The 19,360-nt window shown below is 36.5% G+C and overlaps 1 protein-coding gene across 1 annotated transcript; it reads left to right on the forward strand.

The window, feature by feature from the left end:
* The first annotated feature begins 12,716 nt into the window (after positions 1–12,716).
* LOC137952557 (xanthotoxin 5-hydroxylase CYP82C4-like) lies at positions 12,717–14,393 on the forward strand. Its single transcript, XM_068799640.1, has 2 exons — positions 12,717–13,649; positions 13,770–14,393. Exons 1-2 carry the CDS (start codon positions 12,717–12,719, stop codon positions 14,391–14,393), a joined length of 1,557 nt encoding a protein of 518 aa, XP_068655741.1.
* Positions 14,394–19,360: the final 4,967 nt, after the last annotated feature.

Raw genomic sequence — 19,360 nt, forward strand, 5'->3', positions numbered from 1 at the left:
GCAGTGTATGGAGTGTTTAGACTATTTTATGGAGTGTGTAGAGTGTATAAACAATTTCATGGAGTGTTTATGGAATGTGTAGACAATTTTATGGAGTGTTTATGCAGGTATTATGTATATAGATTATGCCCAAATTTAAGTAGAGGTCATGCCGAATTTTATATAGGTATTAAATACATAGATTATGCTCAATTTTAAGTAGAAGTCATGCCCAATCTTATACATGTATTATATATATAGGTTATGCCCGATTTTATGTAGAGGTCATGCCCAATTTTATGTAAAATATATGCATAATTTTATATACAATTTATTATATATATTTTTTAAAAAAAATTAATTGTATGTTGAAGCTCGAGCTCAGCTCGAACTCGGATAAAATTTTTGGGCTCGAGGTCGATAAAAATTTTAAGCTCGAGACGAGGTTCGGCTTGAAGCTCGGCTCGAACATAGATAGGTTCGGGCTCGGCTCGGCTCAATGCCACCCCTAGTGCCCAGGGATGTCTTTCACACTCAAGGTTGTCCAGTTGACTCTCGCTCGTCTCCTTCATTCATTTGATGTGGAGACACCATTTGGTGAATTGGTGGATATGACCGAGACCCCAGGACTCTCTATACCTAAAGCCACTCCTCTTGAAATTCTTCTAAGCCCACATCTCCCTAGCAATCTTTATCTCTAGTTATTGAGTATTATGAAACTGTATAAGGTTCATTAGAAGCTCCACTCAATCATCTATGTTTCAAGACCGGCAGGAAGTTTCGAAAGCTATATATGTTTTATCACGCAATATTGTTCTTAATAAATGATTTATAGGACTTATTTTGTTAAGTTTGAGTTAATTAAATAGTCAATATATCTATAACGTATTTATAGGACTTATTTGTTAAGTTTGAGTTAATTAAATAGTCAATCTTAGATACAAGAATCAAAGACCAAAGAAAGGGAGAAAAATCTCATATTACAAGTCATTCAATATCTCTCTGAAACCCAAAAGGAAAGACACCTAGATATATGTCAATTCTTTCTTTTTTTAGGATTCCAAAATGTATATAGAGACCGTATATGTTTCAAGCCAATCCTTCTCTTGTTCATAGATTGTTTTATTTTTCTTTCAACCCTCTCTAGCATGAAGTGCCCTCTCTGACGGAAGTTTTTCAAATAATGCTTGAGGGAAAGAAGTGAGTCTATGATTAACAATTGCATCTATCATATCCAATAAGGACGAAAGCATACGATGTTCCCACCAATTAGAGGAACCAGAGAGGTAGATATCATTACTATCGTTCCTAGCATCACTATATAATGTTGGAAAGCAAGTATCATTGTTTCAGCTGTAACATTCAATTTACTGGAGCTGATTAATTTTCAAGCAAATAAAAGCTGAAATTGAGATAATGGTGGTTTTACAGTGATGTGACTACCAAAAAAAAGAAATTGAAACAAATACAGAATTACAATTGAAAAGAAACTCTAAGAAGGTTAATGCCCCGTGCAGGAACCAAGGAAGATAAAATTACATTGTTAGAAAATACATCCAGGAATATTTTGGTCATTTTATCCTCCAGGGGTATTTTGGTTATTTATTACTTCAATGGTTAATTTTATTTATGTAATCTTGTTCTGCATGTTAAATTATATCAGTGGTTCAATTTTCTTGTACATAGGATGTGTAGTTAGGGAGATATAAGGAGATTAAGATTTATTAGCCATTTTGGTCATAGGTATTTTATTTCCTTTGTCAATGATTTTAATAGGTGTACTTGGATTGACCTTCTTAAGGAGAAATCTGAAGCTTTTGATGTATTCAAACTTTTCTTTAATGAAATACAAATCAGTTTGCCACTTCATTTCATATCTTACGTACTGAAAATGGATTGGGGTTCATGAGTCATAAATTCCAAGTCTTTTGTCAAGAACAGGAAACTATTCATCCAACATCGTATATACCCCTCAGCAAAATGGCATAGTTGAACGTAAGAATCGCAATTTACTGGAGGTAGCTAGGACAATGATGATACATAAGTATGTGTCCAAGCCATATTAGGGTGATGTTATTCTTACAGCCTGTTTCTTGGTTAATAGAATGTCTTCGTCTGTGTTAGAAGAAAAAATTCATGTAAAGATTCTTTGGCCGTATGGGGCATTATTTGCCATTTCTCCTCACATGTTTGGATGTGTTTGGTTTGGTCATGTATTTGGGTCTTCCAAGGATAATTGTCCCTTCGAGCAGTTAAGTGTGTATTTTTGGGGTGCTCTCATACACAAAAGGGGTACAAATATTTTTGCCCATCCACTAGAAAAATATTTGTATCTGTTGATGTTACTCTCTTTGAGGATACACTATTTTTTTCATTTGTGTCTTTTCCTTCTGATCTTATTGTCTCATCTGAACTAGCACCAGTTGTCCTAGTACTAGTGGATAGAGCCCGTTGGACCATCACAAGTTGTCACTATTGAGAAACTATTGCAGATATATAAAGGTTGGAAGAAGTATCACCACTGATTCTTTCATCAGACCATGACTCTAATTCGTTTCAAGATCCTGGAGGTAATGATCCACATCTTTCTAATGCATTCAGAAAGGGTGTCATGAAAGGTAAAAGTACATGGCATTCGTTATCTCAGTATGTGACTTTTTATTCCTTATCTGACTCCTATAAAAATTTTGTTTTATCCATTTCTACCTGCACTATCCCTTCTTGTTTGCATCTTGGTGACAACTAGACTCTAATATGGTGGGTTGTTATTAATAAATCTTATTTTGAGTGTTTATTATTTAAATATTATAGAACAATAAGTAAGCATCATATTAAAGCAAGACAAAGTAAAACAAGAGATTGGACATGACGAATTTCGGAGATTCGAATCAATTCTCCATTTTGAGTCATAACACCTTGTAAAAATACTTCAATTCTGAATTTGAAAATTTATTTTTAAGTTTTGTAAAAATATTCCAAGAAAACTGTTTATTACATTTTTATTTAAACTTAATGTAAACTGATTAACTTTATGTGTGACACTTTTGTTATCTCTCCCTTAAAAGAAAGTTACTTCGTTTTCTTAAACTTCCAATGCAAGGCTTTAGTTGAAGCTCACCAAGATGCAAATATCCCCCTTCCTGTTTCTGAATATAGTTGTCAGCAACATAAACAAACTGCGGAGGCCTTCATGATAATCAACTCGCCTCCTCAATAGTATTGGCCTTTGAGCTAGAGCCTCCTCAATAAAGACTCCGGGAATGGGATACCAATGTCTACCTATTGAAAGCAACTTCAAAAGCACAATTAGAATGTAAAATAGATTCCAGTGCACATTAAATATCTGCACACATAAAATTGAGTCAAATAGATGAACATGGGACCATAATTAAGAGATCACTAGTAACCTTGTGTGGAGTTTGCAATATTGTACAGTAACTCTTCACTTTTAACCATGGCGATTACAGTAAGGGGAGAACAAGTTGAAGACTCAATATAGTCTCAAGCTCATCTCATCTACACTGCATTAGTAGCTAGAAGGGAAGTGACAACATGTCCGATGAAGAGAACCACCCTGGTCTTGTCTTCTCTAATTAAAAACACAAACGGGTGATCGACTACAAAGTCTATGGGTTCATCGATAAGCAAAGACATCAATGCTATTACAACAGCAGATGCAACTGCAGCTTTAGTTCCTTCCTCATTTACCTCAATAACGGATTTATAGTGAATGCTAGAAACATAAAAGTTTCTACCTGGAAAGTAAATAATAATAGGCTTAAATTGAAAAATAGTAAAACAGAAAATTATTTACTTTTAGGTTTGTCTATTTTCTGATTTAGAATTTCATTATTTATTTTCTCTTTTAATCTTTATTGGTTTAAGTAATTTTACTTATTTTTACTTTTTATTTAAGTAATTATTTACTTTTATGTTCTACTATTTTCTTATTTAAATAATTTAATTGGCTCCAACCCACACGACCAAGGAAGACCCACATTTCTAAAAGTATTATATTATGGGCCACACGACCAAGGAAGACCCACAAGATGGGCCCAAGAACATAAGAAGTAGGACCCACCATGATTACCTTGAGCTGGCATCCTTATCACATAAGTTGGAAGATCAAGAAGGACTCACAAAGACATCTTTATCCTATGGTCACGTCCTAGAAGAGTTCTAGTTTAAGTTATATTTGTCTTTTATCTATATTGAGTTATTTGATTATGCTAGGACTTAATCTTTAAGTATTAGAGTTTGGGTGTAATTGGGACAAATATAGTTTTATTGTAATTGGACTCTACTACCTTCGTCTATTATAAATAGAGGTTCATGTACTTTGATTATAATAAGTTAATGAGGTCAATGAAGTATTTCTCTTTTCCATAAATTCAACAAGGTATCAAATCAGGTTATGTGAGTTGACTCGGTCAACCCACAGAGATAATGAGATCCTTTTCTCTCAACCCTAAACCCTAAGTCTAGGTTCGTAGTTATTTTTTTAGTCCCTATACCTGTATTTTTATTTTATTTTTAAACCTCAATACTAAGATTTTAATATTTCAAATTATATATTGACAAAAAGATATTTGAGTCTACTTTCAAAGGAAAAACTATTTTTTCCAATCAGAGTTATATAAAAGAGAAATCAATATTTGAATGAGAAAAGGTCAGATTTCAAAAGAGGTTCAAGCAGAAGCAAAAAGCTTCAACTTTCGAGGTATTTTATGCTATCAAGAAGGAGCCTTTATATGGAGATATATATATCAAACGAAATATATGTAAGTCTATTATCTTACATATTCAACCAATTTTTAATCGGATTTATCTACAAAGAGGAATCGATATTTAAACCAGAGAAGGTCAGATTGAAAAAATGGTTCGAGCAGCAACAGAAAGCTTCAAATTTTGAGAAACAGTCAATGGTTATAGTGGAAAAAAGAGAGAAACAGTACTTAGTTTGGCCAGATGACAGAGACCAAAATCTATCAGATTATTTTTCTTCTGATAATTATATTTTATGAAGAGAAGTTATACTTGGATGAAAGGTATTTAATTCTAGTTTCATAAGGAGATAATTTTATGTCAATCTAATTTAAATTTAAAGATATATTCATATTGGAAGAATCAAAGGTAATGCTGGCATTCTGTTGTATTTAAAAATCCGAATTTATGCCATTTTATTTGCGTCACTATTTGAGTTGCTATATCAGGAAAATATCTCACTTCTCACTGGTTTAAGGGCTTATTACGATCTCTATGTTATTTGGGTTTATTACTTCATCTATGATATTTGGTTCAAGCTGGGATCATTACCATTACCTCCCAGCATGAGGGGGAGAAGTAAAAGAAGTACAAGAAAGAGGTATTTTACTCCATATGTCATGGATAAGTTTATGTGACCAAACTATTCAAGAAAGGGGGAGCACAAAGAATGAAGGTTATGCATCAAAGAAAAAATATTTAGATCGGATTATGATTATTTCATGGGTCCTTCTACAAGGTTTATTAATTTGGTTCGTGTTATATGTGTTGGAAGATGGTTGTGTTACATTACAGCTCCTGCTATTATGTCTCTTTGGATGAGACATTATTATTGAAGAAGAGGTGGCCTCAGTACCTTTTCTCATACCATAATTTATTTGACTCTCAAAAATATCACGGTTGGGACACCATGAGAGTTGGTGTCCAAATTGGGAAACTACTATAAATAAATCGACTACCCCCCCACCCCTCGTAAGGCTTTTATTACTCCTACCACTTGAAAGTCGTTGTCCTGTGAAGTGACCCGATGGTGGACAGTTCAGAGCAATGTTGATAGACACACTACCTACAGAAGACGGAGTGTGCCCTACATCCAACATTAGGACTGGAGTATGGAGCAATGTCTTACAGGCTAGGAGTGATTTTTACTCTCACTTATATTATGCTAGCAGGGCCTCATGGAAGGACGCAACAGCGTGAAGGGGAGTTGTCGAAGATGAAGGCATATGGGAATATGTGTCATTTTATACAAAAGGAATCTTTACATCATTTACAACAAGCTGGGAGTTCATGATGTTCTCTCACACCCAGTTGGAAGGGGAGTGTTGGAAGATGGGCTCCAGCCCACACGACCAAGGAAGACCCACATATCTAAGAGTATTATAATATGGCCACATGACCAATGAAAACCCATAAGATGGGCCCAAGCACATAAGAAGTAGGACCCACTATGATTACCACGAGCTGGCATCCTTATCACATAAGTTGGCAGATCAAGAAGGACTCACGACGACATTTTTATCTTATGGTCACACTCCTAGAAGAGTTCTAGGAGCCACTTTTGCTCTCCAGGTTCTGCACTTGGCACTAGCCCGTCTCCTTCATGGCTTTCATGTTTGATGAACCTATAGATATGACTGAGACTACGGGATTCACAAATCCCAAAGCAACTCCTCTCCAGGTTCTTTTGAGTCCAGGTCTTCTGGCTCACCTTTATCACTAGTGAAAGTCAGGAGATCACCAATTGTTGGATGTTCCCAAGGCTATATCTCATGTCATATCTCGTGCTCTATTTTTAAGAATAAACCTTTGTCACCGTCTTCTCTCTAGAGAATGTTATTATCTATGTTGGATGTTCCATTGCACTTCAAAAATTTTTAAAAACATTCTAAAACTTTTCAAAATTAACCAAACTATTTTCACTACTACAGATGCACTAAACAAAGCAAAAACACACACATCAAGTCCAAATTCACCAAACACCCCTGGTAAAGTCCTATATGACTTGTAGTCACTACGAACTGTACCTCATCAATGATGGCGGTCAGGTTTCGTTGGCTAATGGATGCCCATGTAGGCGTCTCAGCCTTGTTTGAACTGGATCATATACCCCAAACTCTAAACCCTAATCAAGAGTCTTAAAAAACCCTAATAAACCCAAAACCCTAAACACTATCACCTCCTAAACCGTAAACACTAAACACTAATTCCCAAACTTAAAACCCTAAACCATAGACCCCCTAAACTTTAAAGCCCTAAACCCTAAACCTTAAACCCTATTTCTAGAACTTAAACAAAAAACTCTAGACCATAAAACCCTAAAAGCCCCAAACCTTAAACCCTATCACCCAATAAACTTAAACTGAAAAAAAAATTGAAAAAAAAAACAAAACCCTAACAATATCATAAATCCTTTACCCTAAACACTTAACCCTAAAATACCGAGAACCAAACCCTTATAACACTAAACCCTAACCCTAATCAAGAATTTAGACCCTACACCGTAACCCTAAATCCCACAATTATGCATAAATAACCCCAAATTAAGCACTAAAACTAAAATTAAATCAAATACAACACTAATTTAATAAAAAAAATTAGGGTTTAACCTTATGAAATTTGGGAAAATCGAAGTCAAAGGGTGAAATCGAAGCCGAATGGAGAAATCGATGCCAAATCAATGTATAAATTAAGAAATTGATGCCCAAATGTCAAAATCGAAACAGGGAAAATCAAACGAAATTAGAAGGTATCTTGGGGGAAAAGAGAATAGTGAGAGGGAGAAGGGAGTGGGAGGCCGAAAGGGAGAAGAGAGAGAGAAAAGAGAGGAGGCCAAGAGGGATAAGAGAGAGGGAGAAGCTAGCGGGAGATTTAGAGGGAGAGCGAGTCCAAGATAGAGAGAAGGACGCCGAGAGGACATTTGCACCAAGAGGGATAAGGAGACGGAGGCCACAGAGAGACGGTGGAGAAGAGAGAGAGAGCAGAGAGATCGGGGGCCGCAGGGAGAAGAGAGAGGGGGTGTGGGAGAGAGGGCGAAAAAAATCAAAATGAAGAGACCGAGAAAGGGGGTGCGGGAGAGAGAGAGGGGAAAAATCGCCTAGGGTTCGAACCCCGCATTTGCTTCATCTGGATGAATAGCAAAAATGGGCGAAAACCAGATTCCATAACTTAAACCGTGGAGATGATTTCTCTTAAAAATCTCCTAGTTCTCCTATTCTTCTTTTTCCTTCTCTTCCTTCTACCACCAATGACAAACTTTGAGAACTCTCCTTCTCTCTTTGTTTCTCCTTCCACTCAGTGACTTCCTTAAAATCACTTCTTCCCTTAAACTAAATCTTACAATCCAATTTGTCACAATAGCGATTTGTTATTTTTCTTTCTCATAACCCAAAATGTCATGTTGATGGATCCTTTCCTCTACACTTTATCATCCGTATGGACCAAAAAAGTCTACATTTCCTTGGGAGAGGAGTAACAAAAATGGGTGATGCTTTTACACCAAGGAGACTGCTTTTACCACTCCTCGTCCCTAGCTAGGTTTGGGAAGATATATCTCTCGATTTTCTTGATGGTCTTCCAAAAGCCCAAGGATTCGACACAATTCCAATGGTTGTTGACAAACTGACTAAATACTCCCATTTCCTTCTCCTCAAGTATCCATACACCGCCAAAGCAAGCAAGTAGCTGACTTGTTCGTCCACAAAATCATCCGCTTACATGGATTCCCACCATCCATGGTGTTCGATAGAGACTGGATCTTCGTTAGCAATTTTTGGCTCTTTATGCAATTACTTCAGGCAGCAACACCACTTATCACGGAGGCACCAACATGACACCATTCTGAGCTCTTTATAGAAGGGTACGGTCGTCCCTTTTTACAGTACTCTACTGGCACGTCTCTGGTGGACAAGGTCAATCAACAGCTCCAAGAGCGAGATGCCATTCAGTTCGAACTCGAGGACAACCTTGACAAAGCTCAACCCGAATGAAGGTCTATGGTGATGGCAAATGCAAAGAAATGCACGTTCAAGAAGGTGACTTGGTTGACTTCAAATTACAGCCCAATCAACTCTGATCTTTGGCTCACAAACCAAATGAAAAACTCAGCCCCGTTTCTATGGACCCTTTAAAATTTTGACAAGGATCGGAGAGGTGGCATATCGGTGGCTCGACCTACACCCATATTCCCGTATCCTATATGATACTTTTGTCCAACCAGCCAGCACCCTCCACACTTGGCAGCTGTAGGATGACACCTATGAAGTGTTAGTCACATGGTAAGACTTTCCTGAATTTGAAGCTATATGGGAATCTCTATGGCACTATCTTGTTCCAGTTTCCCTCGTTCCACCTTGAGGACAAGGTGCCTCTGAACGGGGAGGAGGCTGAGGAATCTTATGGCACATGTCTAGTTTGCGCCACTGATGCTACGTCACTGGACTTCCTTTTTTCTTTTCAATCGAGCACCGGTAACATTAGCTAATCTAGTACAGCCCTTAGCAAGAATAGTCAGACCATCAGATAAATTATTTGATCATGTTGAATATACGGCTCGAATAATATAAGGTTAATAGTCAGACCATCAGGTAAATTATTTGATCATGTTGATCATATTGAATATAAGGTTAGGGGATATTAATGTAAAGGGTATTTGTGTTTTTTTTACACAAAAACCTGAAGGCTCATGCCAACCACCGTAAAATTGTGCAATTTTACTTTTTCTTCCGTCATCAATTGGTGTCAGAGGTTTTCTGGACGAAGCTTTCGTTTTCTGGAGGTGAAAGAAATTTTTTCTTGTCGGCGATGACACAGAGAGGGTTTTCTTTTTGGATTTCGGCGATGACGCAGGGAAATCCAGTCTCGGATTTCGCGACGACGAAGGGGACGAAAGCCGCGTGAGGACGACGGAAACTCAACCGTCGGTGGGAGAGGAACCGTCGCGCGGGACAACGGAAACTCAAACCGTGCGCTGGACGACCGTGAACCACTCCCTCCCATCACCGCTGCCGGAGACGACAGGAGGCGACAACGGGAAGCACAGGGCCGTTGTGAGTTCGCTGCGGGAGGACAACGATGGTCGTCGTCGCGCGGGACGATCGTGAAGAAGAAGAAAAAAAATTTGTGGTTGGACGACGACGGAAGCTCATACGTCGTGCCGGACGACGGAACCGGGAGGTGAACCTAAGCCGCCGCTGTCGAGGATGACGCGCCGCCGGAGACGACGGGAGGCACAGGGCCGCCGTGAGCTCGTCGGAGGAGGACGACGGAACCGAAACGTCGTGCAGGACAACGACGAAAAAAATAATTGTTTTTGGTAACTCGTGTCTCAATTAACACGAGCGACTGACGTATACCGAGACTTCTTTTGCACGTATCGTGTAAAACCAAGTTAGTCAATGATGACCGGCTTTGGCGTGTGGAATGTGTTATACAAAAAATAATCGAAAAAATAATCGGGCATGACTTTAGGGCCGATGATGTGTTGTATCCTGAACGGCAGTTATATGTCGTTGTAGACGAATAAACTCTATTTTAAACGGAAATTGTATGGTTTTAAGATGACTCGGGGCTCAGATCTGCCGGTATATCAACGTGAAGACTAATACAAGGCGTTAATATTATTGAATTCTCTACTAAATTCTCCTACTATAAAAACTTGGTTACGACTTTGATGTAGGACAAAAAAACTCTCCAAATGGAGGAAATCACAAATGCTCTATTAGGTTTTCACCACAAGTACTTCATATTGTGAGGTACTTGTGGTGAAGGATAACCAGGAACGTGGAAGAAACAAGACTCAAAGTGAATTAAGTAACAACAAATCTCGGTCTAAATCAAGGAAGAGAAAAGATATCATGTGTTTTAAGTGCGGGATATAGGAGCACATAAAACGAGATTTTTTAGAGAAAAAGAAAAGAAACATATAAAAGTCTGTGAATGTAGTGGAAGACAAAGACTCAGAGAGTGGTGATAAAGATATGTTTCCTCCAAATCCACTATTTCCAACTAATGAATGAAACTTTGAAGAAGAGCTCCCCTTTAACTACACCAGCCCAAGATTTTCCTCCGCAGAGAAAATTAATGAGTTCCCTCTAGATATTCAAGATATAATGCGGAAGTGATAATAGCTTTTAGACTTTTCCCTTAAACATTTTTTCAGTATCATAACCAGTTTAAGATTTTGCAGACGATGTATAGGCATCAATGTTCCAGAGATCATATAAACGAACAAACAGTTTCTCTCACTAAGCTTATCTCTACTCTCTAGAAACTGTTATTGTATCATTTGTTTCTCTTATATGTTGAGTTGAGGAATGAGAATTTTTTGGTCTTTCACTTTTCTAACTACAAGTCGAGACCGAAATTTAACATAAAAAGTTGAAATGAAGCTCCACCAGTAGGCTACAGAAGGAACAACTTCCAGATAATAAGCACTCTCAGCAGCTTCCAGAGATGCAATTATGGTAGCAATCTCATTCATTGTCATTCTGTTTTTTCCTCAAGCATTCATGATCGCAGAAGCTTGTTTAAAACTAGCTCTGATTCAAGGTTTCCTTAAGAAACAACTATGAGGAAACGTGCTAGCCATGGATGTTAGCATATTTTTGTTTGAGAAGTGCTGTGATGATAGGATATATTTTTTTTTTGATAACTCATCCCTAAAAAGAACAAAAAAAATTAAGCCCTCTCATGTGCTAACTACAGTTCCAGTTGGGAATGCCGGTCAAAGTATTTCCAATTTCAACCGATCATATCTGCCTATAAAACAATATAAAGAAAGAACAACAAATAATTTCTGACTGAAACAGCGAAATCCAAAGAATCGTGCACAGACTTCGCCCAATTGCAGCGGTAGTTGCTCTAAAAAAAATAGTCTTTCGAGACTTCATTGAAGAATATGGCAGAGGCATAAGAATTAACAGCAGTTCACCATTCGCATGTGTATATTTAACAGCCTCATCGAATTTTGAAATTCGTGAGAACAGTACTTCCATCGCCATAATTGACTACTTTAGTCATTTTCAAACTGCCCATATTCCAGTATGTGATCCCCTGTAGCTTAAGGATCACATCAAGAAGTCTCTGCCCATATATCAATATGTGATCCCCTACAGCTTAAGGATCACATCGAGAAGCCTGTAAATGTTGAAATTTAAGTCGCCAAAATTGAATACACTTTCGTTAAGACAGAAACCCACGTGGTACAAAATGATTTTATTTTTCAGCGGATCAAGCAAAATAAAATAGGGTTTTTTACCTAATTACCCATTTTAAAAAACTTATTTTCATAAATAACGTCTCTTTCAATTTATTTTAAAAAATACTTAACTTTGACCGGTCCACTGTATATGTGTACAATCAAAAGTGACACGTAAGTTTTGACCGGATTATGTGTCGTCACGTTATCAGTACTGTGTGAGTAGATAGACACATCGACTGCCACATCACTATTTTGACACGTTATCTGCCAGGTAAAATGTCATGTCATTAAATGACAAAATAAATAAATAATTTTTTTATTTTAAAAATCAAATTTATGAATACTTTTTTATTAATAAAAATAATTGATTTTAAAAATAGGTAATAAAAAATGTATTCATCAATTTGATTTTAAAAAAATATATTCTAATTTTTTTTCATTATTTAATGACATGGCATCTTACATGGCAAATAACGTGTCAAAATAGTAATGTAGGAGTTGATGTGTCTATCTACTGACGATGTGGCAATACATAATCAGTCGATTGGGGGTATTTTTCAAAATATATTCAAAGTGATGTGGAAATAAGTTTTTTAAAATAAGTAATTAGGTAAAAAGCCCAGTCGTTTGCCGCAGGCAATGAAATGACTGATTCATTGACGAGTGAGCAGGCCAGTGGTCGTCAAGAAATACCAAACATAGAGATGGCTTCCTCAGCTTTTAAATACGATAGCACTTGGCTGCATCTTCCATTCGTACATAGAGCAAGGAAATGGAGATGGAATTGCTTTTATTAAAGCAAGTTATCGTTCTTGGCCTCTGCTTACTCTTCTTCAGTACTCTGTGGAGATATTCAACCAAGGGTATCAAGAATGGGCCACCGGAAGTTCCAGGACGGTGGCCGCTAATAGGTCACCTTCACACGCTTGGCGGTAACCAGCAGCCACTGGTTCGCACGCTAGGAGCCCTAGCGGACAAATATGGCCCCTTGATCACTGTCTGGATTGGCGTCCATCCGACTGTAGTCGTGAACAGTTCGGAAATGGCCAAGGAGTGCTACACTGCCAGTGACAAACACCTCGCTACTCGCCCACTGACTGCCGCCGGCAAGTTTCTGGGTTACGATTACGCAGTTTTGGCCTTTACACAGTATGGCCCCTACTGGCGTGAGGTCCGCAAAATAGCGACTCTCCACCTACTGTCGGCTCGGCAACTCGATTTACTCAACCATGTTCGTGTTGGAGAGGTCGATCTCTCCATAAAAGATTTGTACAAACGATGGAATGAAAACAAGCAAGTTCCCGTCAAAGTTGACTTGGAAGGGTGGTTTGGAGACTTGGTCTTCAACAACGTGGTCATGGCGGTGGCCAGTAAAAGATACTCAGGCACAAATGCATCAGGAGATGAGATCTTGGCTAGCAGGTTCCGTAAATTGATGAATGATTTCTCTGCTCAGGGTGGTGATCCTATTCCATCTGATGCGATTCCTATTCTTGAGTGGTTTGACGTAGGTGGTAAAATAGGTGCCATGAAGAAGACGTTTAAGGAGTTGGACTCCATATGTTCTATCTGGTTGAAAGAACATCAACGCCGGAGGCTTTCCGGTATGCATGGAACTGACCGAGATTTTTTCGATGTGATGTTGACGAATAAATTTCAAAATCATGAGTATGATGCAGACACGATTACAAAGGCTACGTGTTTGGTAAGACTGGCTTACTCCCTCAGTTACCCTTTTTTTCTTTTTTTAATTTTTTTTTTAATTTATCATGGTTGCAGTCAATTCGTCTGCTGAAAATTAATGTTATTTTAGTTCATCCTGCAGTCACTGGTTTTAGCTGGGACTGATACCTCTTCCATAACCCTGACTTGGGCTCTTAGTCTGTTATTGAACAATCGTCATGCGTTGAAAAAAGTTCAAGAGGAGCTCGTCACGTTCGTTGGCAAAGACAGAAACGTGATCGAAGAAGATATCCCGAACCTCCCTTACCTCCAAGCCATCATAAAAGAAACAATGCGCCTATACCCTCCAGCTCCACTTGCAGTGCCGCATGAAGCCATCGAAGACTGTTCTATTGGTGGATTCAGAGTTCCTGCCGGAACCCGTGTTCTAATGAATCTGTGGAAAATACAGAGAGACCCACGTCTGTGGACTGAACCCAACAAGTTCCTGCCAGAGAGATTTCTCACGTCAAATTCAGATATTGATCTAAGAGGACAACATTTTGAACTCATTCCTTTCGGGTCAGGTCGACGAGTGTGCCCAGGGATGTCTTTCGCACTCAAGGTTGTCCACTTGACTCTCGCTCGTCTCCTTCATTCATTTGATGTGGGGACACCGTTTGGTGAATTGGTGGACATGACCGAGACCCCAGGACTCTCAATACCTAAAGCCACTCCTCTTGAAGTTCTTCTAAGCCCACGTCTCCCAAGCAATCTTTATCTCTAGTTATTGAGTATTATGAAACTGTATAAGGTTCATTAGAAGCTCTACTCAATCATCTATGTTTCAAGAGCGGCTGGAAGTTTCGAAAGCTATATATGTTTTATCATGCAATATAGGACTTATTTTGTTAAGTTTGAGTTAATTAGAGAGATATAAGGAGATTAAGGTTTATTAGTCATTTTGGTCATAGGTATTTTATTTCCTTTATCAACGATTTTAATAGGTGTACTTGGATTGACTTTCTTAAGGAGAAATCTGAGGCTTTTGATGTATTCAAACTTTTCTCTAATGAAATAAAATCAGTTTGCTGCCTCATTTCATATCTTGTGTACTGGTAATGGGTTGGGGTTCATGAGTCATAAATTCCAAGTCTTTTGTCAAGAACATGGAATTATTCAACAGACATCGTATATACCCCTCAGCAAAATGGCATAGTTGAACGTAAGAATTGCCATTTACTGGAGGTAGCTAGGACAATGATGATACATAAGCATGTGCCCAAGACTTATTAGGGTGATGTTATTCTTACAACCTATTTCTTGGTCAATAGAATGTCTTCGTTTATGTTAGAAGAAAAAAATTCATATACAAATTCTTTGGCCGTATGAGCCATTATTTGCTATTTCTCCCCACATGTTTGGATGTGTTTGGTTTACTCATGTATTTGGGGCTTCCAAGGATAATTGTCCCTCCAACCAGTTAAGTGCATATTTTGGGGGTATTCTCATACACAGAAGGGGTACAAATATTTTTGCCCATCCACTAGAAAAAATTATTTGTATGCTGATGTTACTCTCTTTGAGGATACACTATTTTTTTCATTTGTGTGTCTTTACCTTCTCATCTTGTTGTCTCACTTGAACTAGCACCTGTTGTCTTAGTACTAGTTGATGAGCCCGTTGTCAGTATTGAGAAACTATTATAGGTATATAAACGTCGGAAGAAGTATCGCCACCGATTCTTTCATCAAACCATGACTCTACTTCGTCTCAAGATCATGAAGGTAATGATCTACATTTTCTAATGGATTCAGGAAGGGTGTCAGGAAAGGTAAAGGTACGTGGTATTCGTTATCTCAGTATGTGTCCTTATCTAACTCCTATAAAAATTTTACTTTTTCCATTTCTACCTGCACTATCCCTTCTAGTTTGCATCTTGGTGACATCTATACTCTAATATGGTGGGTTGTTATTAATAAATCTTATTTTGAGTGGTTATTATTTAAATATTATAGAATAATAAGTAAGCATCATATTAAAACAAGACAGAGTAAAACAAGGGATCGGACATGATGAATTTCAGAGATTCGAATTAGTTCTCCATTTTGAGTCTTAACACCTTGTAAAAATACTTCAAAGCTGAATTTGAAAATTTATTTTTAAGTTTAGTAAAAATATTCCAAGAAAAATATTTATTATATTTTTATTTAAACTTAATGTAAACTAATTAACTTTATGTGTGACACTTTTGTTATCTCTCCCTCAAAAGAAAGTTGCTTCGTTTTCTTAAACTCAAACGCAAGGCTTTACTTGAAGCTCAACAAGATGCAAATATCCCCCTTCCTATTTCTGAATATAGTTGTCACCAACATAAACAAACTACGGAGACCTTCATGATAATCAACTCGCCTCTTCAATAGTATTGGCCTTTGAGTTAGAGCCTCCTCAATAAAGACTCCGGGAATGGGATACCAATGTCTACCTATTGAAAGCAGCTTGAAAAGCACAATTAGGATCTACACTGCATTAGTAGCTAGAAGGGGAGTGACAACATGTCCGATGACGAGAACCACCCTGATCTTGTCTTCTCTAATTAAAAACATAAACGGGTGATTGGCTACAAAGTCTATGGGTTCATTGATAAGCAAAGAAATTTAGTTATATACATATTCATAATTTTGTATCACCTTCAAATTTGATTTTTTTAAATATATAGTTTATTTTATTTTCAAAATATATTCAAATAATTAAAATTTTATTTAGTTCTAAATTTTTATTTTTAATTAGATAAATAATTATCTAAACTATCAAAACTTCCAAGTTAAGCTATAAGCATAAAATTATTGTTTTATATAATTAGTTACAACCATTAGAACTCCAAAGTTAAACATAAAAGAAAAAAAAGAAATAGTAAAATAATTTAAGTGCATAATTATAAAATAGATTGTTTAACTCAAGAAAACTGATATAAAGTAAATAGTTTGATTAAATTAATTAAAATAGTTTAAATTAATTAAAATAAACATAAATAATAAGTTAAATAAATTAAATAAAAAATAGAGAAATAAAAATAATTTAATTAATTAACTCAGAAACTATTAGAAGAGAAAAGAAATTAATTTAATTAATTAGATTAAAAAATATTGAAAATTAAAAATTTGAATTTCTCGACTAAAAAATAGTAAAACAAAAGTTTATTAATTGAATTACTCAAATTAGTAGATAGTGAAAGTCATGTTGAAAATCAAAAGTAATTAAATATGACCATATAGTTCTCACTATTTTTATTATAAATAAATTATGTTTAATTATCATTATATAATTACAGAAATACAATCGACAGCATTGTGTTAATAGTTATTGTTCTATGTATTAAAGAGTAATATGAAATAGATATAGATTTACGTATCATTTTATTTGTAAAAGTGTATAGAAGTTTTGCATGCTGCGATAAAGTAAAATTGATAATGAAAAAAATGCAATTTCTACTTTATAATTTTTGTCCTCTTGTATTTAATTTTTAATTTTTATTTAAGTAATTATTTACTTTTATGCTCTACTATTTTCTGATTTAAATAATTTAATTATTCTATTATTAATTTCATATTTAAGTAATTAAATTACTTGATTTTTATTGTACTATTTTTATTTGTGTAAATTCATTTGTTTACTTTTTCCCATTATTGATTAAGTAATTTAATTTATTAATATTTTTAATTCTATTTTTATTAAGCAAGTGAATTGTTTAATTTTATCTTTAAATTTTCTGAATTATATTAGCTCTTATGTTTTTACTATTAAATTAACATCACACATTGATAAAAATAAAATAAATAGTGCCTTAATATTTTATTAATTTATAATTTTAGTATGATTGCACGCATCGTACCTCAAAATTGAGTCCGTCGTCCCTTTCAAATTATCTTTGATGGGAAGATGATTCAAAAAACAAAAAATTGGAGCATCTTGTCGATCGCCTCTCCTCCTACCAGTAAGAGAAGTTTCTCTCCCATCGAAAAGAGGAGGGTGTGGGCAGGAGACCCCCCTATAGAAGGTGAAAACTGTTGAAAGATATAAATAAACTTCGGTGCCATTATTGTAAATATTTTATGTGTTTGTGTCTTCTTCACTTTTTCTAGGGTGAATGGTTTACTTATAATTTATGTACTCTTGAAATCTATAAATAAAGGTTATGGGGAGGGTTTGGACACAATTCCACAATCCTAATTCTCCCTTCAATTCTCTCCTCTACGTGCTCACCAATCTCTTCTCTCCCAACGGTCCTTTCTTTTGTTCTTTCTCTCTTCTTCTTCTTCTTTCTTCTTGTTAGAAGATAGGCTCAAACCCACACATCCAAAGAGAAGGTCCATACATCCAAGAGAGGTGGCATCGTAATAAATAAGAAGGTTTCTCATAAAAATGGCACAATGATGTAATTAGTCAAGGATGAACGTGTTTATTTATGTCTTTTATTATATAGAGCTTTTAGCCCAAGGGTGTTATAGACATTGTAATGTTCTGTCAAAAACTATAAATAGAGGACCTTGGCTTGGGGTAGAGCATTCAAGCTCTCTCCCCTTCTCTTAATTCATCTAAACTCTCTCTTAGCCTAAAGGCTCTCTCCTCCTTTCTTCTCTTCTCTTCTTGTTTTCTTCTCCTCTCCCTCTCTTACTTTGCTTAAGGCTCTAATCATGGGATCCTAAATTCAACATTTCTCTCTTCCATTATCTTAGGTTGGAGACTTTATATTATGGAATCCTGAAAACAACATGATGTCAGTGTTGTGATTTCAGGATTCCAATTATTTGTTTTTTCTACTGGGATTATAATTCACGAGGGAACTGATGGGCATGGAGGAGATGCATGACAAAGATAAGTTCTTTCCCTTTGTTCTTGGATTCGAAGCAGTAGATTGCCCATGCTTCCCATTGGTATTATAACTTATTTTTGTTTCTACAGTTGATCTACAATTTTTTTGTCAATGCTAATCTGTTGCTTGAATGGATATTATTGTTTGATGTTGAGCATGTTAATCTGCTGCCCATTGGGAGAAAACTGAAGGAAGAAGGGTTATGGAATTGATTCTTCCTTACCCTCCCTCTGAAGCTCTATTTATATATTTATGAAAGTATAATATTACAATAATACCCCTGAACTTAGGGTTTAGGTTTTAGGGTTTTAACCCTGGAACTCTAACATAATTACATCAATGTTATCTCTATGAGATGACCCTTTATTTACCATCCTGCTATCAATGTATGAAGGGCTATGGGCCTTTTCTTTGATATGTGGGCCTTGAGCCCGTCTTCTATATCTCTTGGATCCATGGGTCTTCTTTGGTCTTATGGGCTTGGGCCCATCTTCTTATACACTTTGATATGTGGGCCTTCCTTGATCGTGTGGTCTTGGGCCCTGTCTTCCAACACTCCCCCTCAAGTTGGGCATGAGAGAACAGTATAAACTCCCAGCTTGCTGCAAAAGATGTATACAATCTTTTTTTTTTTTTTTTGTATAATGTGCCTTCATCTTCCAACACACCCCTCACGCTGGTGCTCTCGTTCATGAAGCCCAACTGGTATAATATCAGTGAGAGTAAATCACTCCTAGTTGCTAAGACATTGCTCTGAAGTATCCACCTCCACAAGACAACGACTCTCAAGTGGTAGAGTAATAAATGATAATGGGGGGAAAGTAACATAAATATAATAATAAGTTCCTCCGTCATGGACTTCCAACCACAAAAATGTGATA

The sequence above is a fragment of the Aristolochia californica genome, unplaced genomic scaffold (genome assembly GCF_029961685.1).
Source record: "Aristolochia californica isolate CCGP_79_NKW_82.1479 unplaced genomic scaffold, dmAriCali1.0.hap1 SCAF_16, whole genome shotgun sequence".
NCBI classification, from domain to species: domain Eukaryota; kingdom Viridiplantae; phylum Streptophyta; class Magnoliopsida; order Piperales; family Aristolochiaceae; genus Aristolochia; species Aristolochia californica.

Excerpts from the sequence above, each read along its gene's own strand:
- LOC137952557 (XM_068799640.1), top strand. The coding sequence starts at position 12,717 with ATGGAGATGGAATTGCTTTTATTAAAGCAAGTTATCGTTCTTGGCCTC. Across the intron at positions 13,650-13,769 it reads TTACAAAGGCTACGTGTTTG|TCACTGGTTTTAGCTGGGAC; the intron begins GTAAGACTGGCT and ends TTCATCCTGCAG.